Raw genomic sequence first — 23,991 nt, 5'->3', positions numbered from 1 at the left:
GAGATTTGACAATTGATATAACTGCTTACAAACATTTCATGCCACCTCAGATGCACAGGTACACACCGTCAATCTCTTGACAGTTTCACAGAGGTGGATCCTGAAAGATCTGTGTTGTAACTGCAAGTTTGAGGGAGTATTTTGGGCATCACAAAAATGGCAACAGATAGTTCAGGCAACTGAGTCAACCTGCCAGTCAATACAGTCAAAGAAGATGAGGTGGTGATTCACTTTGCATTGAAAGACACCTACTGGTTTTTCAGTTTAACAGCTCCCAAGACAAAATTTCCACTTACTAGATGGAGATGCTTAACTAACATTTGGTATCTCAATCCTGAACTTGCTACTACCTCCTGTGGCACTGCAAAGGGAAATGTCACAGAATCACAGAACGGCCTGGCTTAAAAAGGACCACAACGATCATCTAGTTTCAACCCCCTTGGTATGTGTGCAGGGTTGTCAACCACCAGACCAGGCTGCCCAGAGCCACATCCAGCCTGGCCTTGAATGCCTCCAGGGATAGGGCATCCACAACCTCCTTGGGCAACCTGACTTACACATCTTTTGAAGTGAACGTATTTATTTCTCCCAGTCAGTGGTAGTCATTTCAATACTTGATATTCCAGCTACAACTTTTTAACAAATGAAGCTTTCAGACCCCGGGCCAGGGATGTTCTTAGTAACAGGAATTTCTACCTTTTGAGTTATTGTGGAAGATAAAAGCTACTCTGCAGATGCAGACACAAATTTCTTCCATAAATCCATTGCACTGCCTGTCTAACCAAACTGCTGGAGAAGGTCTTTCAGTTGTGAGTCAGTCAATTCATTAGGAGGCTTTGAAGCCATGAGATTTATCTGGTGTTCACACAAAGAAAAGGAAACAAAGTAGTAACACGTGCTGCATTGTTCAGACAGATTGCTGTAGTGATTTAAACTAATTGAGAGCATTAAGGAAAGCTGAGCTTTTATTTCTGTCCATATGTCAGCAGACTCAGTCAGACAGCCTAAACATTTTCTTTATAGCCACAGAAGCAAAAACCAGCAAGATCTGGAGTTCAGGAAATTCTTTCAAAATTCTCAGGAAACAATCCCATAGAAATTCAACGTTCAACACTAACAGGAGGAAGCAGGCTGTGTCTAGCAGATGAGGTGCTAGATTTGAACAGCCTTGAATCAAGTTACTTCACTTTGGTGCCTCAGCTGTCCTCTGTCAGGTATCTTGTTTAATAATACTGACCACCTCTATGAAGCCCTCTGCTGTCTGCTGATAAAAACTGATAAATACACAGCAACTACCTATAGTAGTATGCTAAAGCAAAAACAGCATGAAATACAATCTGTGAGTAGTACTGTATGACCCCAACTAAAGGCTCTTCCACATATTTTACTGTCTGGACATATATACGTGCAAAATGTTACTGATACACTGATTTTTCCACATTGCTCTATGTCATTTATGACTTTCACTATGAATAACCCCAAAGAATTTCAGGGTTGGGTTTTTTTTTTTGGCCTGTTTGGTGTTTTTTTTTTCCCTTTTTAAGACAAGCTTTTGGTACAATTTAGTAAGAATGTATCCCTGCTGTTTAACTCAGGCAGATCACTGTACTTCTTCTGGAGTCCAGCATTTTTGACACCACAGATCCTAATACCTTGCTTGACTAGCTCAGAATGTGTGTCATGCTGACAGGCAATTTATCAAAATGGGCGCTGTGCTTCCATGTCAGATGCTATTTTTATTCTAATTGCATGTATCTGATACATGCAATAGTTTTTCTTAGGCGATGCAATTCACTTTCTTTACTTTTTATGATGTATGTATCATGTATGTTCAGATGAGGTTTTCCTATCCACAGGGCTTCTTCCTCCTGAAAGTTGATGACCAGATCTCTTCATAACTTCAATCTATAACCATTTCAAATACTAAAATGCACAGTTTAAGTCTGCTATATTCAAAACACTGAGAACACACAATACAGCAACAGAAGCGCTCAGCTTTCTTTTCTGACTTCTGAATTATACATGTTGGTACTCTCAAACATCCTTCTCCTCTAAACACTCACAGAGCTGACCTAGAGACAACTGTTGGCTTCCTGCCCTGTTGCCTGTGCATTTATTTGTATGTCTAAATAACTCTTGCCCTGTTTATAAGCTGGGAATCTGCCACTACCACAGCTAACTACTCATTGTGTAGATAGCTGCATATGCAAAACTGAATAGAATTGTGCAAACCTCCAAAAAATTGGTACTACTGCATCTATAGCATCTTCAGCTGGTGTTACAGGGAGGGTAATCTAGACCCTCAGGGCTCATTTTCACTAGCAAGGAAAGTTATCTTCCTCATTGAAAAAAGCAATGTTGACTTGATTAATTTAAGTCCAGAATTCAGTGAAGGCAAAGAAACATGAAGTGACCTCCCTTTCACCTCCCTGAGCCTTCACTTTGCTTCTGCTCAAAAAGATGAGGTCATGCAGGCTGGCTAGATACAGAAAGAAAGACAGAGCAGGAAAATTCACTTTCTTTAAACTCCTTTCTACTAATCTGGGTCTGACATGTCCTTTTCAGGACAAGGCGCCTGTCAGATCATATTTCATTTGTTTGCCCTTGGCAGCTATACAGTTATTATTTCAATATAATGAAACAGGAAAAGAAAGAACAAAACAAAAACTGAAATGCAGATAGGAAAGGATACCTTCTAGAAATTTTCCATGGAATGATAACAGTTTTTCCTAACTACAGGAAAACATTACAAGTGACACAGAAAATTGTTCTCATCTTACATGATGACTGAAATTCAAAAAAATATGGCAGAAAGGAGAAGTAAAGTATTTTATTTGCTGAAAAATGTACATGCTTTCTGAATGTATACACTAGAAAATGAAAACTGAACCAGAGATGTTAATACCTATGAGTTTCTAAGACACTATCTTAGCCTCATCCATTACCATTAGGATATTCTTGTCTTACTCATCAATTTAAATGACATTTCAATCACAACACTGGTCAAGAAAACATCTGGTACACAAAAAGGTGGCTAATGATGATAATAGCATGCTTAACGTAGAAGGTTTTGTTCTGAAGAGAATACAGATCACTATAACATCCTACAATCTACCTGCAACTAGGATATGGAATTTTACACAATAATATCATGTTGTAACAGACGTCTAAAATTTTGGGAATCTACTGGAGTTTATGGAGACTAAGCAGTTTAGCAGTGATGAAAGCAACAAAAATGGAATTTATAAGCTGCTTTTTCTTACCTGATCAAGAATCCTGCCCATTCTGTCAAAGAGGACTTTCAAGAAATGGCCTTCAAAGAATGATGCTTCTAAATTGCACTTTTCCAAAGACCTGGGAGACCCAGGCCACTCCCACCGTAAGCAGATGAGACAGTAATCCCGGAACTAGAAAAAAGGAGTGAGGAAAACACTCAAAACCTCTATGGAAATTGTTTCATTTCCTTTTAATGGCATCTAAGCCTTAAAACCATAATCTGTAGTTATATGAGAAATCTAATTCCAAAAAGAATAGTCATTCTAAAACAAACATGATCAGTTTCCATACAGGGGCTTCATTTTCTTCTCAACATTCATGCTGCCAGGGTAGTTTCAGAAACAAAAAGCTAGAACTTCCAAAAGTCATCTGAGACCAAACAAGGTAAGGCTACAAATACACATCTTGATTATTATGCACAGCTTATCTCAACATCCAACCCAGATTGCCCCCCAGTTCCCAGGACAGGGAAGGCACGTGGATGTGCAGGTGATACAAACGCAATGTACTGCAGGACTTCCTCTTCCCTCTGTTTCCTACCACCCACAGTAGCCTTTCTTAGTTGCCTATCAGCTCCTGGCTCTGATTTGCTGTGAGCTGCCTGGTGTCTCACTCTCCCAGAATTATACCTTGAAAGGAGTACCAATTATGAACCACATTAACGAAAGCAGGAATAAACAGTAGCAAAAGTGAGGCAAAACAGACTTCACTGAGTGCAGCTTACATACTCATGCAGGCCTCCAGGAATAGACATAGGGAAGCATAAAGGCTATTTGGATGTAGTAACAGCAATAGGCAGTGCTATTCTTAGGGGGGAATTATTTTAAGAGTAGCCATATCACTGTCAGGAAGTGACAGAAACCAATTCTTTTCTCTAATAACTCCCAGAATACTCTTTTTCCCAAGGCATAAAAGATGTACAAAGATGATATGTATTTTCTGGCATCTAAGAATAGAACTTAGGGGAATTTTACGTCAACCTTTCTTTCCTTGTTCTCTATTTTCTATTCCCTTTCTTTTCAGTAGAGACTACAGATAAAACAATAGAATAAATACAGAAATTCAAGCTTCTCATCCTAAACTGCTGATATCATAATTCAGAGATCATGGAGTTTTTAAACTACCTACTAAATACAGCTCACAGTTACTTTACTTCACACAACTTTTTCCATTATACAAGAGTCATGGGGCTTCAGTAAGAAAGCTGTAAATAAACAGTGACCTCTGACCGAGGACACTTCAGACTACATTTGTGAAAACAAAAGCTGCCTTTATTTCAAATTAGTAAATCATAAAGATTTCCCTTCCTACCAGAACTATCAACTTGAAACCTGAATGCCCCAGGCTGTGTATTCCCTATGATGTGCCTTTATTTTTGAAGTCCCAGATTGCATAATTCCTATGCAGCATTTTAATTTCCCTTTAGTCCTTTCAAACAGCTTGGCAGGCAATTCTCCAAGAGAATGCAGATAAATGCAAAAGCAAATTAAGAACCTATCTGCAGTTCAGATTTTCTCTCAGTGTATTTGTTATATGAATATTAATGCATTTAATGTCATCCGTTATTCCCAGTAGCGTAATACAAGGTGGATTCACCATCAAAAAAAATCTCTAAAGCTAAGATTTCATTAGAAAATAAAAATTGAATTTTCCCATCTTCCATTACTAAAAGATGTACGTAGTAGAATTATTTATAGAACCTTCTGTATACCCACATCAGCATTTCAAATTCTCAAGGAATAAGGAAGACTTACTTGTCTGTGGGCATCTCTGAGGTAAGTATCATAACCTGTACCCTCCACGTGGTATGATGACTTAGCTTCATCAGGTACAAGACAGAGAAAACTGAAGAGACAAAGGAATGTTAATGAATACCTATAATCCACAGTGCACAAGATCAATACCTTTTCATCATCTGTAGTAGCATACACAATACTGAACTGTCTGGCCAATTAATCCAACTGTAACTTTATGTGAGGAACAGAGAATATAATATTTAAGTATTCTAACTACTGTTTATAAAAAGACATGTACTTCAGAACTTTGCGTAACACTAGAGGTAAAAACCTCAGTGGAACGCTAGCATGTTCTGAAAATGAGCAGACAGAATGGAGATGAAAAGGAATAGTCATAACTAGCTCAAGTATTTGCTAAAGGTCAATCCCCATATTACCAGAGCATATGGAAAATTCACTGGGGAATAAATGGAATTGAAGGAGAATCACAGTTCAAATTTCTTAGCCTATTGCACAGGCAGTTCTATTTCCCATAGTTTGTTGTGGCAATAAATATCTACCAATGTACGGGAAAATCTGCATACAAATGCCCTTATCAGCTATGTAGTACATGCACCATACATCCTTATTACTTCACCAATATCTGGCCTAAGTAACTTCAGGGAATTCTGAACCTTATTAGAGAGGCGATGTCATTAACGCCATTTAAAAAAACAATTACAATTTCTGGACAGCAAAACATACTCAGTTTTTGGACCCTATTTCCTAAAGCTCAGCTTTCTCCATACACCAAGAACTTTTGGAGGTTCCTGGAAGATTTGGATGCAGAAATACATAGTAGCTGAATTTTCATATTATGCTCATCTTATAAGAAAAAACAAATCTGAAAGAAACTGGAACTCCTAAAAGATTTTTATTCAGTGATGGAGACCACACAGGGCAAATTCAGGAAATTGTTTTCATCTTCCTTCCAAATCATTTCCACTGGAAACTACATATAGCAGTACTGGAGGAAAGAAGGCACGAAGCAACTACTTCACTGCATGCTGCCTGTCCTTGGGCTGTTTGCTGCCTCTGGCTAACACCTTTGATTATTTCTGGCTAAGTAGATAGGACAGCACTGAAATACCAGTGCTGCTTTGCTAAAGTGTATTAACAGAGCAAACAGCATTTGTCCTAATATTAGTTGCTAATAGAATTACCATCACTAAGACGCTTAGAAGAGAATCTGTTCTCTTTGTGATATCCAACTTGCAGTATGTTTAGCAAGCACAAAGGTATGTTACAGGTGACAGAGATGCCCCCTGGTTTTCAGGGAACAGGAGGTTATCTCTAGCACAGCAATGATTTCTTTTAAGTGTTTAAGAAACTTTGGAAAGTGGGAGGTTTTTTTCCCCTTTTTTTTGAGGAAAGAAAGCATTCTATTAATGAAGCTTTTATTCAGAACTCTGAGTATTCAATTGGACTATTAGCTGTAAAGTTTATCTGTTCTTCAAGTTTATGCTGAATTATTTGTACTTGTTGCAATGTACTTGTTGCAAAGCTCTAATCTTTTGGGAGTAGTTTTCTGATAAAATGCCATAATTTTCTTCTGTGGAGTCATTTTACCAGCTGGCACAGAACAACACCCATTACGGAGTACATTTGGTATGCACAGTGTGTGCAGACACCCACACATTCAGAGATTTCCATAAGTGTTTGTTTCAAACTTACCTATTTACAATTTTATGAACTTCAGTCTTCCCATCATTTTTGGGATGTTCTGGACTGACAGGTGGAGAAACACTGAGCCACTCTTGAGCCCCAGTGTTATCTGGAGACAGATCGGTAAATAGTGGATCTTCCTCCAGGTCTCTGTGAGATTATATTAGACAAAAACATAATCATTCACTGAATGTTACGGAAGGCAAGAAATTCTCTGGACCAAAAGGCATGCTTTCTGTTTTTCATCTCTAAACAGTTACAGGATTGTCCAGAATGCTGCCATATGCACATCTTTTTACCATGTTAACGTGCAGAAATGCCAACCTTTGCACATATCCAGCAAAATTTGTTTTCAAGAAGATTAACAGAGTAGACATTTTTTACTGGTACAAAATCAGTGCATGAAATCTGAAACTCTGTAGACATATTTTTTACATAAGAGATACTTTTACACTCTGGGAAATCAGGCTATTTTAGATGACTCAGAAAAATCTAAATTAAGATGCTAAAATAGCTGGATGTGACGAGTCCTTATCCCTCCTCCATTAGGTAAAAAAAAATCACAACAGTTAGCTGGAGTATTTAAAAAAATTTACTTAAAGCATTCCTCAATTTTTTTCCCCATCAAAAAATGATTAAAGAACACAAATGTAAACAGGACACCTAAGTGACTGAGTGACTTTAGGAGTAATCTCACTGAATATAGTATGAATTTGCATGAGCTTAAGCTAAGTAGATGTCTAAATAAATTGCCAAATGAAAATCTTGCAGTGCCCAGTTCAGAAAAGAGGCTTTTCAGAATTTTAGCCTTTCTGATACCCTTCCAACAGTTCACATCGGTTGGTGACATAGCAATTTGTGCATCACCTCACATATGCTCACTGGAGGTACAGCTGAATACACAGAACACATAATGTGCTCACCGTGCTCACTTTCCCTTCAATTACTCAAACCCCTGGTTTTAAAAAGAAGGATCCAATTTAACCGTTGCAAAAACATCTTAAAAAAGAAACTTACATTGCTCCTGCAATCTGCCCATTCTCTACCACATCTTTATCTTCTTGACACAGTGGCTTATATTCTATGTAATTTCTTTCTTCCAGATTTCTCAGAACCAAATTATAGAGAATGTGCTCATGAGGCTTTTGCAGAAGGTGCTCAAACATTCGTAGAGTCATTATGCTGATCTACAACGTAAAAAGCAAAAATTACATCAAGTGATGCACCATTGTCCTAATGCAGTTTGCCTTCCACCACTGTCTGTATACAGAACATCACAATTACTTATTTCTATTGTGAAAGGAAGCAGAATTACAAAAAAAGAAAATAGGAAATCATGATGTTGAATGTGGTGTGTGGACTCACCGTTCCTGTTTATACATCTGATAAACAATATGTGCATGTATTTTTTTCCTATAAAAACAAAAGCTCTTCTAAAATCTGCCAAAGTAATAAAAAACGTGTGGAGAACAACTTAGCTTTCTGTGCGTTACAGTCAGTTCCATACCAGAGGATTGTTGTTACTGTGCAAGCGAGGAAAAAAAGGAGCAGCTCCTAAAGAATAATTTCATTGAAATCAATTATTTTAAAAAGGTCTTTTGTATGTAAAGTGCTCAATGTTACTCCATTATTTTTTAATTGGCACTGTGCATATTCTCTGACCTCGTGTAGTTTATACAAAAAATAGTTTGTTTTTAACCACATCTTATGTGTTAATATGACAGAACTGACAACACAAAATAAGCGATGCAACATATAATAAAACAGATTAAAATGCAATTACATAAAATTTGGGCAATCTTAGAGATGAGCAAGCCCAAATAGATATGCATTGGAGACAAGCAAATAAGCTTTATTAACTGATGCAACACGGTAGCTACAAGAAATAGCTGGGCCTTCACTTTTTTGAAGGGAATTCGTAGGAGTGGCAGTCAAAACTACTCCTCACCAAAATTAGCTGAAACAAATACAAAAAGACCTCACAGTGACATCTCTACAGGATGCAGGACAGAGCTGGCCAGGAGACATTAGTATATCAGTACCCCTTCTTACCTCATCAGAAATATGATCACAGTGTTCGATTAACCTGTGTCGCAATGGATGCCTGTTGATGTTTGGCAAAGTTTCTGGCTCTCTGTGTTCTCCGAGTACAAAATAAACTAATTCCTGCAGTAGGACATCTGAAGTTACTTGACGAACAATGCGATGCAATAACGCAGTTGATGTGAGGATTCCAATTTCTGAGCTGAACAATAAATTTAGTGTCAGATATACACTGGATTTCAGCTGATAAAAAGAAATCAGCTTGATTTAGACTTTGCTCTGCTGTGTCTTGTAGGATGCTACTCACGTTTGCATCAGCTGGGGTTCCATAACATCAACGAAAAATCGTTCCCGCACAGCTTTTGCCATAGCAACAGCAGCAATCTGAAACAAAAATACAGGATGGCATGTCTTAAACTCAGAAGCTAAGAAACAACCAGAACTCTTTATTTGCTGAATATATTTGTATCATCTATAAACATTTCAAACCTTTTGTGCTTCTTTGATGAGTTGATCACAGTAGTCAAACCATGAAAGAAATGAAATCAACGCTCTTTTCCCTGGAAAAGCAGATGCATCTTCTTTGTGGCTATAGGAATCCAAACTAGAACATGGATGGAAAATATTTGTTTAGTCTACAAGCACTTGAAGAACATTGGACTCTATTCTCATTGAATTTACTAGCATAATTAATGATGTACTAACAGTGAAATGAACATTAAGATCGTTTTGCCTGTCTCTACCAATCTGGAAGTGCTATCATTACATAGAAAGGCATTATGAAGGACACACTGTATGTCCAGCAAAGAACTGAGTGGAAATACTAAGGTTAAGGATTTCTTAAGTCAGCAGGGAATATCGCTCGCCTAGTCTGCTCTCCCAAGAAACACAGACCACTAGCATCACTAACTCCTGCAGTCAGAGTCCATAAAATGAAGGCAATTGTTCTTTTCTATTCTGTAAGTGACCTCAATCAAATCCACCAAAACGACACAGCCTATACCTGAACTAGGTGGTAAAGCATGGAAAAAGCATGTATTGCATTTAAAGGCTGGAAGGAATAACAAATTCACTATGTCCTTTGGTAAAGCAGTTCAATAATTATTTACCCCACTATTCAAAGTTATCTTTTTTTCATCTAAATTAAAATTTCAAGCAAAAAGTTAAAACATTCTTTTGCAAATACCTACTTTTTGTCTGTGTACTAACAGATTATGAGAAACTCATAATAATAAAGACAGAGCAGGGACAAGCACTTAAATGTATTGAGAACATGACAAGCAATAAGGCTAACAGCATGCGTCTTTTCCTTCAAGGTGTTATGCAGTAACTCTTTCCTTCTTCTTTTTCACCATAAAGATTTTGCAACAAGAGCATGCTATCAAATTTACCCTTTCTGACCTCTGCTGCACTATACGGGGCTCACCGTGTACACTGAAAAGTTAGAGTATGCTTCTTAAATCTTTGACATCTGAACAGGAAAATAATCTGTACCTGAGACTCCAGCTACAACACCATAAATTGCCAATGTAATTCAGTGGAAAACTTTCCCCTGAGGGATCTTTAGAAAGGACTGGCAGCCTAATCTAGTCCTATGGCAGAAATAACAAGTATGCTGCACATCTAAGGTGTTCCTGCTGTACTAAAGACAGAACCTAAACTCTGCTCTTTACACTTGCAGGGGGGCATAAATATTTTATACCTTTTACGTAACTACAGTAAACGAGCATCGGGGAGGGGTCTAAAGTCACCTCAGGTATTAAATACAAAAAGAAAATTCTTACCCCCAGTTAATTGCCTCCACTGTTTCAATGTCTAAGGGATCCAGTGACTGAGGCAGGGCTCTGTAGAGGGTGGCCAGCCTGTCTGTCAACAATTCACATAAACAAGTGCTTTGAGTCAGGCACTTGGCAGCTGCTGGTTCTGGCAAACTCACCAAAAGCATGAGCCCTTCACAAGCCTTCACGGCTATCCGGCCATCCTGGCAGAACAGAATGGAAGAATTAATCAGGCAGTGAATGAATATCACTTGAAATCCAGAAGCAAACATCTCCCAAACAACAGTCTCTCCATTCCCCCACACTTAATGAAAATATCTCTTGGTTTCTTCTTCAGTCATTAAGATTTATTTCTTGTGAATTTCTAGGAAAAGGAAATAATCAATTTACAAAAACCAGCCACAAAAGAACTCTGATTTATTTCGTATATTTAAAGTACTGCACATATATGTAAGTTCATTCCCTCTACCTATTTCACACTGCATCCAAACAACTTCATTTTATCACACTGCACAAAATAAAATCACTCACCGGACTTTTGGTGAGATTTAGTAGAGAATTCACTAAATTATAGTCTTGATTCGGACAAACAGTGGAGGACTCAGGTGATGATGTGACATTTAATTCATCCAGACTGAAAGATAGATCATCTGCCTGTTGAGGGAGCTCATCTTCCTTTTCCATGTGCTCAGCTCCAGCAGCTCCAGGCATTTCTTCAGGCTGGATGGCCTGCCCAGTGTCTGTTGCCAATGAATCCTGGCCTTTCAGCATGTCTTCTGTGATTACATTTGTTGATTCTTTGGAAGCCATTGCTTTCAACTTACTCTGCAAAGCATTTTGTTGCAATTACACAGCTGAAATTGCGGTTCATCCTAAAGCACAAACCCACTACAGGGAAATTTTTTACATCAGCATTTAAGTAGTACTTTACAAGGCTGGATACAGTAACAACATAGAATGTAATGAACTGCCACAGCAGGTGAGTTTTTAAATCTAGAACATTTTTCAGTGCACTTAACTTTCTGTTAAGGCCTTTCATTTTGAGGCTCACCTGCTTTGCCCACTATTTGACATTTATCTTATTTTTATTTTCATGTCATTATACTGTTTCATTTACCTTATGAGGGCACCTTTTGACATTAGCACACGCTACAGAATATCCCTTCCTAGACAGGACCTCAAACTGATTTAATGTCTGAAACACTGTTTCCACCTGGAAAGGAACTCACTCAACTTCTTGAGATCATTGCTTCAGAGAAAATGGAAAAAAACACAACACCAAACACTTTATGATAGTAGAGTACTCTCAAGTTGAAGAAAACATTTAAAAGACAAAATGGACAGAAGATACTTTAAGCTAGCACTGGGCACCAGGTACTGTAACAGATCACAGTGAACCCTGTTAGATGCTATAAACTATACTTAACATGATTCTACAAATTCATCTCCAGCAATAACAAAGGCATTTAAGTTTGTGCTCTGAGAGGCCAGGAAGAAACCCACACCATGGCAAAAATTCAGTGCTCCTCTGTCAAAAGCACAGGTGAATAATGCTTTATCAGAACTATAAATGAGACTTCAGCATAGGACAATTTTTCAAGTCAGCAGTGAGTTTATTAATCCAAAGGGTTTCTCTCCTCATGGATAAAGCCAAAATTATTACAAATACATCTCAAGCATTAACAATTTTAAAGAGTAACAATTTGGGGTTAATGGTGTTTAGTGCATACAAACCAGCAGGGACAGGCAGCAAACTACAGCATTGCTGTGAATGCCTGCTCGCTTGATGTGCGTTCTGCATGCAGAATTTGTACTGAATGGTATGATAGACTCATATAACCACATCCCTGGAGAGGCAACCCGGTGGTAAAAGCAGCACACTGCATGCTATAAAAGAAGTAGGATGTGATTCTATGATTTTTGACTACAGAAGAAAAATGACTCCTTCAACAGATTTTATAACAACGTGAAAAGCATCAGGCAGCAAAGCACCCAGAATGGGTTTGTCTGAGCCATGTTAGTGTATCGCTGCATCTTCTCAACTCCTCCAGTACCTCCCATATAAGTTATCAATCCATGGGAATACCTGGATGAGAACTACAATCCTTGCACATCAAGCAGAGCTGGAGCCTGCAACTGCATTTTAAATCCTGGATTATATGCTACTGGTGGCACTTCTCAGGTAATAGTCAGTTGCTTCAAAGATTAGATAATGTTTTGTGAAGTATTTATCTTACAGCAACCTATTACTTCAGGCACTGATGAGAGACCTAACACACATAAAACGTATAAATGCCCCCAGAAATTTGTCTGTAGGTCGTTACTTTTGCATTGGCAAATAACACAAAGCAGTCTGTACATCCAACAACACATCGGCAGAGCTTTTGCATGTGTTTAAGCCTCCTGTTTTCTACTCATGCAATTCTGCAGCTTAGCTGCTCACCTGCCTCCTGCAAAGGTGCAAAACAGGATCCTGAATGACCTAATAGAAAAGGTTACATAAAACACACACTCAGTGTTTTCTAGATAAAGCACTCCTCCAAGTGAGCTCAGTATCAGCAGAGAGCAGACGCTATACAAACACACTTTGTATTTTCCTAATACGTAACTACTGAGTCCCAAAACCTGTGGTGAGTAATACTGTGACTCTAACTTCAGACAGACTTAAAAAGGATCCTGTGGAAAAATCAGGTGATATCATAGCTAATATCAATGCCCACTCAATTTAGAGCAAAAAATATAAACCTGGCAATTTGTCGTAATGACAGTAGAAGTGAATAGAGAAAGTATTTTTCATTTTATAAAATGAAGGTGCAGCTTTTTAATAGATACTATATTAGAACAATGAGAGGTTTTAAGAGCAGAAATTTGAAAACAGAGAAGCAAGTTTCCCTTAGTATAGAACAATCAGTTGCAAGTAATACTTCTACTAAGGTGAGATGAGGTGGGCCAACTTAGGAAGAAATGAAAGGGAAAAACCATGACTTAACATGTTTAGCATCTAATAACGGTTCAGAAAGAGAAGGTAAATCAAACATTCCTACGTATGTTCTATCTCTTTACATAGGAACAGGGAGAACAGTTTAAAGAATGGAATACATTAAAGCAAAAAAATACAAATTTACCATATGGATTTTAAAGGCTTTAAAAGGAATACAGTTTTTATTTCTGCAACAAAAGTAACTTTTAAAGAGTATTTAAAAGTATCTTTACGGAGATACTGTTACACCAAATAGTCCTGTCAGTTCAGCAACATAGGTGAAAGACTTTATTAAAATATAAACAGCTTTCTAACAGTGAAGTACTTAGTACAGAATCATAAAAGGGAAAGCCTACACCTACAGATACTCCTTTTCTTTAAGTTCATGAATGACTACAGAGGGTCGTCAGAAAAAAATTACAGAAGGAAGTAAAACTTACTGACATACAGGCAGACTGTTTAGGAAAGATCTGTCTGCTTTTCAGCTTAAACGTTAGAGAACTGAGAGTTAAATGCCACACAGAATTCTGTAACTTTACCCTTTCGTGCATTTGAAGGTCAGAAGCAGATACCAAGTCACTACAGCACCTCTAAGAGGCACAGACAGGAACAACCAGAATATTCTCTCCTAATAGAGGACAGTTCCGCAACCCAAATGCCTTATCTGGAAAGAACTATGAAAAGTGAAGACATCTGCCTTCGGCTACAACATTCAGAATAATTCTGTAAAGGAAGCAAGAGTGACAAGGAATGCCCCTCAGCTTGCCTGAACTTCACACTCAGCGTTTTGTGAAACTGGGATCTCTTTGAAATTAGGAATCACCTGGTTTCCCATGTCAAGATTTTTAAGGTTATAATCTTGCTATATTCAAAAAGAGCAATAGCTGATGTCTAACAAAATATTTGTAGTTTCAATGATTGCCATTCTCTGATTTGACTTCAGGGCCATTATTTGAGCAGAGAAGTTATTCAGAGGGTTTTAATTCTTCTTTTCAACCATACAATTTAATAGCATCAAAAACTACCCTGGTTTAGACTTCTACTATTTTCTGCATGTAATGTATCTAGTAGTTTGCTCCTAAATGCCTCTAATAATTAAACATGGAATCTTCAGCCCTTATACTACTTTTACTACTGTGGATACGAGGGCAATTGAGACAGTTTAATTAAGGTAAAAATAAACTTGAGATGGATTCTACTAGCTGACTTATAAGAGATTCATATACTTAATGAGAAAGAACATATATTTGATGTTTATCAGCCTCTGCTGCTAGAGATTGTTGATTGGGGTAAACTTGTAAAATATTCCTGAAATATAGCATATCTACATGTTTTCAGCTATGTATCGTACACTTAACAAATACTGCACCACTGCAGCAAACATCAAAGTGGGAGAAGGAAGAGCTTATAAATATACTTTAATAAATTAAACTTTTAAACATTCTTTCTAAATGGGAAAAAGAGTCTCTATAAATTCTTTGTCCTCCCACTCTGGTCTCATCAACGCAACATGTTAAGTTCTAAGATGGGAGTAAAGATATTTGGCTTTCTTACAGATAGAAAATAATGCCATATTGTAGATTGTGAGCTGGCACTGCAGCTAGACCATATGTGTCACCATCAAATAAGAGCCCAAGCCCACAGAACACTCAGCATTCTACAAGGTTTCAGTGCCCCGTGCAATCTGTACCATAGCCTTCACTGGGCTGAGAACAAAATAACAAGGAAGTTCAAGGCTCCTCACAGTGTTCTACATTACAATCCCTATTCATCTCAGGGCTAACAAAACTTGATTTTGTAATTTGGAGAGTGCCCTCTAAAGGCTCAAAGGGAAAGAACCTCAAGCAGGTATATGGGAATCCTGAATGAAATTTGAGGTAAAAATTATGGGACATATCGAGTCTCTAGAAGTGAAAGACTTTTAATATCACAGGAAAAAACAATCACACACTGAATGAAAACTAGGCTATGAAGTTCAACATGTGACCTCCTGTTCTCTACAGATTTTGTCTGTGACCAGCTCTTACACAAATACATGTGGATAAACTCAGACTTGTTTTACTCACCTCAAGGAAAAAGTTGACCAGGTATGGATCCTGCTTCAGTTTTGCACACACTATACAGAGAAACTGAATTTCTTCATTTTCTGTTGGTGTTGCCAGAACTTCGCCACACAGCCTGATCAATTTCTGTCACATAGAGAAAAATGAGCAATTAAGACAGGAAGGAAGTTACAGCTTTATTTAGGAGTGGTGGATGGGATTCTTTTTCCATACACATACTACGATGGTGCACGATTATTGAGTTGAATGTTTGCTCTGGATTTAAGACTGGTGTAAAGATTTCTTTATTATTTATGACTTGTACTGCAGTTGCAGTTCAAGAATCTAACTGGCAGCATGTTAAAACTGATTCTATACTTAAGCAGTAGCTTATAACTTACTCGAGAATAGAAAAAAATAAAGATATCATTAGCTAAAACAGACTAAGAGAAACTTGTCATACAGAAACACAGTTTACTTAAAAATCTGAGCAGTACCTGCACTGGTCGATGCACATTTATGTGGGGAAGAAGAGGTTGCCGTATTCTTCCAAGAAGTTTTGTATAAAAAGCCAAAACTTGCTGTTTCATTCCTGGAGGACACTGGAATGAAAACAGATGAACACTTAACACAGATGTAACTACAGACACAAAACTGTCATTCAAAACTGCTAAGATCAAACAGGAATCGTTTATCCATACTTTCAATTAACTGCTGTAGTGCAGATTTCCACAATCTTTCAAGGAAATATCCCCATCGATACAGAGGGAAATAAACTCTGAATTAATTGCCTACAGGTCAGATTTCTTCTAGGATACTGTGCCACAAAAACCAGCAATTCAATGAGTCAGTACATACAAATATGCAATGATAAAATACAAACATCTGAAGTGTCCACCAAAAGCTTTTTTAAATTAATGAGCCATTAACCATACATAGATAAAGCATTTATGAATGCACAGATGTTCCAGGACAAGAAAAAGCTGCTGCTTTCCCTGAGATTCAGCAGAATATAAATCATAAGCATCTATGAAACACCCATGCCCATGTTCTATGGCCTACCATACATAGTGTCACATGAAAGTACTTTCCTATCTCCATCAGAACCAATGGCATGTGGACCTGAACGTACCTTTGTTTCTGGCTAAATACCCCCAACTCTCACATGCCCTAATATAATATAAAAAAACTGTTATTTTCACACATTAATTTTAATCTGCATAATTTCCCTGACCTGGTTCATTACGCACACCCTGAACAACAGTTCTTCTAATAGAAATTAGTGACCCGAGTGTGTGGCAGCAGCCAAGAAGACTAACCTGCTTCTCCTGTCGAGGTAATTATCCATAGGTTATCAAACCCTAATTATCACCTAGTTGTCAAACAATTTGTTACAGAGAATGAGAAGTTTTGAACCATCAGGGCACATAACAGCAACACAGTAAGTCTGAGTGCTGTGAAAGGGTATTATTCTCCTAACTTTGAAGATCTTTGAAACATCCTGCAAGCACCAAAATGTGTGTTTTCTTCAGATGTATCAACCTACAAGTGACAAAGCATAAAGAAAGACTGTACAAGAATTGCTTGTACAGGCATATCTAAATGAGTGCAAAATTACTTCTCTCAGCTCTTAGAAACATGCCACAAATTACTTGCTTCTCATATGCCTACATTTCTTCTTGAGTCCCTGTGAAGTTTGTAACTACTAAATAAGCTATATTTCTGAGCAATTCTGTATTTTCAACACATCAGTATCAGGCATCATAGCGTGGTTAAAGGACAGGGGGTGCAATAACACTAAATTGTAGAGATCTGGTTCTACAGAAGCAAGAAATATGCTAAGCTCAGACAACTAGTAACTTATATTGTCTACATACATAAAATTAAGTAGATTAAAAATGCCTGACAATGTGTAAAAGGTTTAGTGAAAATGAAACCACAGAGAGCTCTATTCATCCTTCCAGCAGGACACACCATGCTTTTCTAACTGCATCTGCGCCATGATATAAGAAGTTGTAGTACAATGGTTGCCAAGTTAATACACCCTGTGATTCATCCAATCCCATGCATTTCAGTTCCCAAGTCTGCCAAGAAAGACATCAGCAAGAATACACCAAGACCATGAAGTTAATTTCATGTGCCACAAAGCACATGTGAAAAGGACCACACAACATTGCCATAGGCTAGAATCGTGTCAAAGATTCAGATGCACAAGCTGTCTGAGGATCAGCTTAAGTCAATGGTTTCTGACATGGAGTCTTTCTGAGCAGTAACTACTCACATTCAGAAAATTGAAACACGATATGTATTTAATAGAGCACTTTTCACCCAAGAATCTCCCAACACTAACTGGAGAGATGGATAATGCTATCTTGTGGTTGCCTTAAAACTTCCTCAACTAACAAAAGTGTTTTCCTACTTCTAGTTTCACAGTCAGTATCAGAGTGCTAAGTAATAAATCTGTGTTCCACCTTAGTCAGCATCTTACTGGTTGTCTCACTTCGATCACACTTGTAAAAGACTATTTGTTATCTGTGATACATTGGTAACATAAGCAAAGAGCTATTTACTGCATCCTGCAGCATCCTACACTACAATCAACTGCAGATTTTCACCCCCTATCACAGTCACAAGCCCATATGAATGATAATCTGCTCTGCAGACTGGTACATACATCAGCTTTTCCTAGTGTGTAAAGTGTTTCCAAAATCTTGTGATGTAGCAAATACTCCATACACGGCCCCGTTTCACCCGATTCCCTCTCATTTTCTTCTTGAACTAGAATATCCAACATCTGTTCCAGGTGAGAAGGAATGTTGGTATCAGTCACAGGTGCTTTGTCATCTAAATAAGAGAGATACACAATCAGAAATGACTAATATTGGTCTTATTTTTCTTAAGTCCAGACCCAAATTTAAGATTTAAAAAATAAGGCAATTCATTTAGGGAATATTTTTATATAAAGTCACAAAACAGACAGTGGAGAGCTATCACACAATTTATATATGCATATGTATAATGTCAAAGATAGACATACACCTTTAAATCATATATGAACACTCACTGGACCAAATTTTGAAAATAAAGTGGAGGTTCTAAATAGCAAAAAATTGCAGGGCCCTGAAAAACAAAGTGTTTTTTTTTTTAACCATTCCTTAAATTGAGTTTTCAGACCCATATCTGAAAATGTAAACTGAAATATGCATGAGGCAGGTACTTAACCTTGCACTGGGATAAAGGTGAAACATCAGATTTCAAAACATGCGTTAACCATGCAGAAAGGAAAAGTTTTGCAGCCAGAAACCAAGCTTAAGAGAAAGATACAAGTCTCAATCTTTCAGTTAGCATCCATTCTGTCTCAAGAACTCTTCGCACAGCATTTTGAAATCAAAAAAAAGATCAAATTAACTAGCAGCTGACTAGCTCCTCTGCTAACTAGATAAATAAAATGGCTTATCCAACAGTAACAACAAGAAAGCAAACCCTGACTCTATGTTGCTTATTCTTTATGAAATTTTAGGTTTGGCTCTTATTCCTTCTGCATTAAGATAGCGTTCTGTTAAATTTTACAAAGGAAAGGGTAAGATATTATCAAGTAGTGAAGTCATGAAACAGCTTTGGATTTATGTCACGGGCAGTGGGAGATGGCATTAACATGCAGTACCGCACATCCACATGTGTACAGATTTTGCTTTTTTCTTTTTCAGCTAAATTCTCCTTGAACAAATATCCCTCTAGGGAAATAGCTACTACTTTTTATGTGATCATCTAAAAATAACTACCAGTTGCATGCAAATGCCAACAAGAACACAAAGGAAAACTGCCATATCAGAGTGATTTTGGTCTCCACCACAAACTCTAATTATCCTACTGTTTGCTGCAGTTTCTTAGGGATAATTCTGCTTCCACTGAAGAGCACAGAAATCTATCCACTGACCAAAAACTTCTTTTTCAGAAGACTTTTGAAAGCCTGTGGGGGATAGGTCAGATTTTATTCTGTACTGCATAATCGTATCAGTTTTCCTCTACCACTCTCATTTTCACCTTAGGAAAGATCACATGGCATTCCAAAAGATGAGTATGTGGAACAGGGGTCAAATTTCAGTTTGTAGGATTAAGTATTGGCATAAACAACATCACCCGTCCCAGACAGAAACACAGATTGCAAAGCTATTCTAATAGAAATGCAGAATTAATAAGCTTGAGGAAAGCATGGTAGCATTCACTTTTAAACTATTAAACTAGAATCAAAAATTGAAAATTGATGTGTTGCATAACTGCTGAAGGAAACCAAAGAAAAGGTTAAGAACAAACAACTACAGCCATAATTTCATGAGAACATCGATTTTTTAGAAGAGCAGAACTTTTTACACGGGTAGATAGCGACAGGACAAGGGGAAATGGTTTTAAACTAAGGGGAAGGGGATTACGATCTGATGTCAGGGAAGTTTTTTAATGAGAGTGGTGAGGTGATGGCACAGGCTGCTCAGAGAGGTTGTGGATGCCCCATCCCTGGTAGTGTTTAAAGACAGGATGAATGGGGCCCTGGGCAATCTGACCTAGTACTTGATCTGGTCAGTGGTCAGGCACTGGAATGGGCTGCCCAGAGAGGTGGTGGAGTCACTGACCCTGGAGGTGTTCAAGGGATGTTTGGACGTTGTGTTGAGGGACATGGTTTAACAAAAACTATTGGTGGATGGTTGGACTGGGTGATCCTGTGGGTCTTCTCCAACCTTGGTGACTCTCTGATTCTATCTGTCAGCCCTGACTGTGGCAGGGGGGTTGGAGCTTGAAGATCCTTGAGGTCCCTTCCAACTCAAGCCATTCTATGATTCCATGACTCTACAAACAAGTTTTATTTATTTTCTTTCTCTGAATGTGCTCACAAACTTACTTTTCAGAGCTGTATTATAAAAAACACCTTTCACTAAGATAATACACTAAAGAAAAAATATTTATTACTGAGCACACAGAACTCCAAGAAGCCTTGTAAAATGTATGAGCACAAAACTGCTGTGCAAATGTTGCTGTTAAAATAATCTTAGAAGAACACGAAAATCCCTCATGCCAAACAATAAAAAGGTTAAAAGCAGGTACTACATGTCTGTAGCTGTCTGTTTAAATTAAACTGAATAGACTAAGGCAGAAATTGGGTCAGCCATGAAAAGGGACAATCTCCCCGCAACAGTCAGGAAGTGACCTTTCTTCCACAGCTGTTTGTGCTCACATTTTTAGGGATAAAAAGAGGTACACAATATCTCTAATTCATAATTATTATTGTTGGTATTTTGATGAAATATGACTCATTTTAATGTTTCTTGATTTTTTTAACAACACTGAAATTGGGAACTTTAGTTTTCACATAAAGATGTAAAACCAGAGCATTTTTTCTCTTACCTGAAGTCTCTATGTAGTAATGGGTTATTGCCTTCCAGTGGTAAACAAAATCTTCTTGTAATGGAAGGGAAGGTGCAAGCTACAGGGAAAAGAAAAAGAAAGAATAGGTTAGGAATTCAATAAATGCATTTTTGCAGAGATTCAAGTGAATTTTATCGTACACTTGGAACCAAACTGCTGCAGTTCTCACTCTGTGCTTATACCCTTAACAAGGACTTCATGCGTTATTCATGAAGGAGCCCCATGCCATACTGACTAGATGTGAACACCACTAACAATCTCAGTCATGTCTCTGATCCAGACAATCTATTCAAAGCAACACAAGCAATCACTCACGTACCAAAGCAACACAAGAAAAGTGGACCTGAGCTATTCAGAACTCAGAATTTTGTCCTTTAAGAAAAATCAAAACCATGACTTCTACTAAAATCTTCTCTTGATGTCATCTTCCCTTCTCATAAGCTGTCCTCATTCTTCCCTCTGCTCTCTTAAAAATACTGATCAGCTGCTTCCAATTAGCTCCAGCTTCTAGACCTTTTGACTTTTTGCACATCAGACCCAGCCTTAAGAGTTGAGACACTGTTTTGTCTCTTAACAAATGTGTTACTTATTTCATTTTTGAAATAAAAAGAAGCTCCCTTTTTTTCTGAAGGAATTTATGAGCATGGCTGGCATGCAGGAAAAGGAACATACTACAGGAGCAAAGCCATGGTGTGGGTTTAGTCTCTTTGAAAAAGTGTCTCAAGTTTTCCATATCAGTCTTTGCCTTGAATTTAATGGTGCTTTACACTGGTAAAGACATAAATCTGAGTATACGAACCGCACACCAAGTCTTGATAAAAAAAGTGGAATACTAATGCTTCCTGACCCTTTGCACACAGGACTTTGAAATGCAAGAAGCAGTGGTGCTTGCTAACTATCTGCTCTTGTACCATGTGGTGAAATGTGCCCTCACAAATGGCAGCAGGCAATCAAATTTGCATTGCTTATCCATTCCCTGATAGTCTGGGGACTGATGAAGTCTTTTGCATTTCCACAGCCAGGTGCTGAGAGCAGCACAGCAGCTGCTGCAGTCTCTGCACACCTCACAGTGCACAAACCAGTTTGCTTTACTATGAACTCTACTGTGATATCAAAAAGAAACTGAACAAACTGAAGACTGAGCACAGGGTATTTTGTCTCACACCTCACACATCATACTTGCTGCTCTATGTTGAGCAATGCAGTGATTGTTTTGCATAATAAAACTATGCCAAAAACTCAGCTTAGGGTGATGAGTAGAGTCCACTTTTGAGGAATACCAGGCTTTTCAGACCATACTATTTCCAAAGTAGCACACAATAACATTAAAAATTGATCCTTGTCTGATGCAATTTTCCTTTCCACTTCTTCTAGCCTCGTCTGCTTCCAGACAAACTCAGTGCCTCTGAGCAGTGCCAGGGACAGGCTTTCATTTCCCAGCACTGTTAATAATTTATTCACAGAGAGATCTCAGACATCCTCTCCCTCAACAAACACCTCAATGGCCGGAATTCAGAGAGAAAGAGGTAATTCAGGGACAGGTCCTGCCCTATTTAATTGAAGCACCTGGTGATGTCACAGACCCACATCAGATTGCAGCACATGCACAAGCCAGCCACTGCACAGCCTGTGTGTGCAGCACCAGCCACTGGAAAGATCCCCACTGCATGTACATGCCTATTTCCTGCTAATGAGTTTCCATTCTGATACACATTTGCTTAAAGCATTTTAATACTACTACCCCCAAACTGCTCTTCCCACCGAGGCTGGACCTAGTAAAAACATGCCTTTTACAGTACAGCTATTTCAGGGCATATTTAAGAGAAATGTAACTCTATCAGAGTGATGCATTATTCAGAGAGAAGTGCCTTACTGCCAAATAAATGAAAATATATAAAATCTCTTTTCTTAGTTACTCAGATACAAAGATAAGGTAAAGGCAAAAACTACTATCTCACCTCATACATACACAAAGCCCAGCACTGGAAAAATGCAAGAGCCCAAACACTTGGCTGATGTGCTTTAACCTTTCTTCGTCAGGTGAATCTAGGATGAAGTTGTAGGTTCTGATCCACAATGAGTAATTTGCCACCAGCTGAGACTGATTATGTTACAGCTGCCAATCTTAATAATCTCTTTCTAAAACACAGGCACTTGCATGTAAGATCCTGAAGATAATAAAATCCACTGTGAAGACTTAATTACTGCTACTTACTAACTCAGGTTTTACTTTAAAAGTAGTTATTTGTTGCAGTTATATTAATGTAGTTACTTGCATTCTTACCAATTTTTAGCCATGGATTCCTAATCCTGGTGTAAAATCCCCTTCTGTGAAAGAAAACATCTTAAAGACTGTAATGTGGGTGTTGTTGGTATATCTAAATGGCCAGCACTTGCTGAGCACTCCCAAAAAGCAGCCCATGAGAGCAGATGTCCATTAGCTATTCCATCTGGTGCCCGACTCCAGCGGACGAGCTTCCTGGGAGTGACTGAATGAGCGTTCTCATTGAGCAGCTAAACTTAGCACATGCTGCTCTATCGCTCTGGTGACAACACATTAGTCATGAGCAATCCCCACTCCTTGCAGAGAAAGTGCTGTTCTCAGAACTGTGGAGCTTTGACCGGAGCTACAGCCTTCTGGTTACAAAATCTGTCCAAAATACAATTCCACTAAGCTTGCAAAAGTACACAGAGTTAGTGGTAATGCAGGAAAAAGCACAGTAAAGTCAAGAACAAAGAAATCTATAAATATTCAGTATATCACAGCCACTTCTCTGTGCATTTAAAAATCATGATCGTCGTTTTCATGTACACTTTTCAGAAGTGCAATTCAACACTAAAAAAAACCAACAGGAAAAAGCAAAGTTGGTGATATATCTCAGTATCTTTTGGACAAGTTGGCAAAGATAAGATGAAAGAACTACAGCTGCTGGCTGGTCAGAGGGGAGGCAAAGTGAAAGCAGAAGCTGGGTCAAAGAGAAGCAAAGGGAAGTGCGTGCTCCCTTCCTCGACTG

General features: G+C 38.2%; 1 protein-coding gene across 4 annotated transcripts in view; it reads right to left on the bottom strand.

Moving 5' to 3' along the window:
• The window catches only part of FHIP2A (FHF complex subunit HOOK interacting protein 2A), a 33,848-nt gene that overhangs the window by 6,414 nt on the left and 3,443 nt on the right, over positions 1-23,991 (bottom strand). For 2 of the 4 annotated variants that reach the window (XM_015288933.4, XM_046943124.1), the window contains exons 2-15: positions 20,957-21,035; positions 18,234-18,403; positions 16,057-16,161; positions 15,584-15,706; positions 12,981-13,019; positions 11,069-11,362; positions 10,544-10,740; positions 9,249-9,363; positions 9,067-9,143; positions 8,769-8,961; positions 7,734-7,903; positions 6,726-6,866; positions 5,031-5,121; positions 3,264-3,407 (exon numbers count right to left, since the gene is read on the bottom strand). In XM_015288933.4, coding sequence (XP_015144419.1) covers positions 3,264-3,407; positions 5,031-5,121; positions 6,726-6,866; positions 7,734-7,903; positions 8,769-8,961; positions 9,067-9,143; positions 9,249-9,363; positions 10,544-10,740; positions 11,069-11,362; positions 12,981-13,019; positions 15,584-15,706; positions 16,057-16,161; positions 18,234-18,403; positions 20,957-21,035 — 1,938 coding nt within the window. The remainder of the gene's footprint in view (positions 1-3,263; positions 3,408-5,030; positions 5,122-6,725; positions 6,867-7,733; positions 7,904-8,768; positions 8,962-9,066; positions 9,144-9,248; positions 9,364-10,543; positions 10,741-11,068; positions 11,363-12,980; positions 13,020-15,583; positions 15,707-16,056; positions 16,162-18,233; positions 18,404-20,956; positions 21,036-23,991) is intronic. The other 2 variants (XM_421774.8, XM_046943125.1) reach the window with 1 other exon arrangement.

The sequence above is a fragment of the Gallus gallus genome, chromosome 6, assembly GCF_016699485.2.
Source record: "Gallus gallus isolate bGalGal1 chromosome 6, bGalGal1.mat.broiler.GRCg7b, whole genome shotgun sequence".
Taxonomy (NCBI): domain Eukaryota; kingdom Metazoa; phylum Chordata; class Aves; order Galliformes; family Phasianidae; genus Gallus; species Gallus gallus.
The sequence above is the reverse complement of the archived record's forward strand: the minus strand, read 5'-3'. Positions and strand labels throughout refer to the sequence as shown.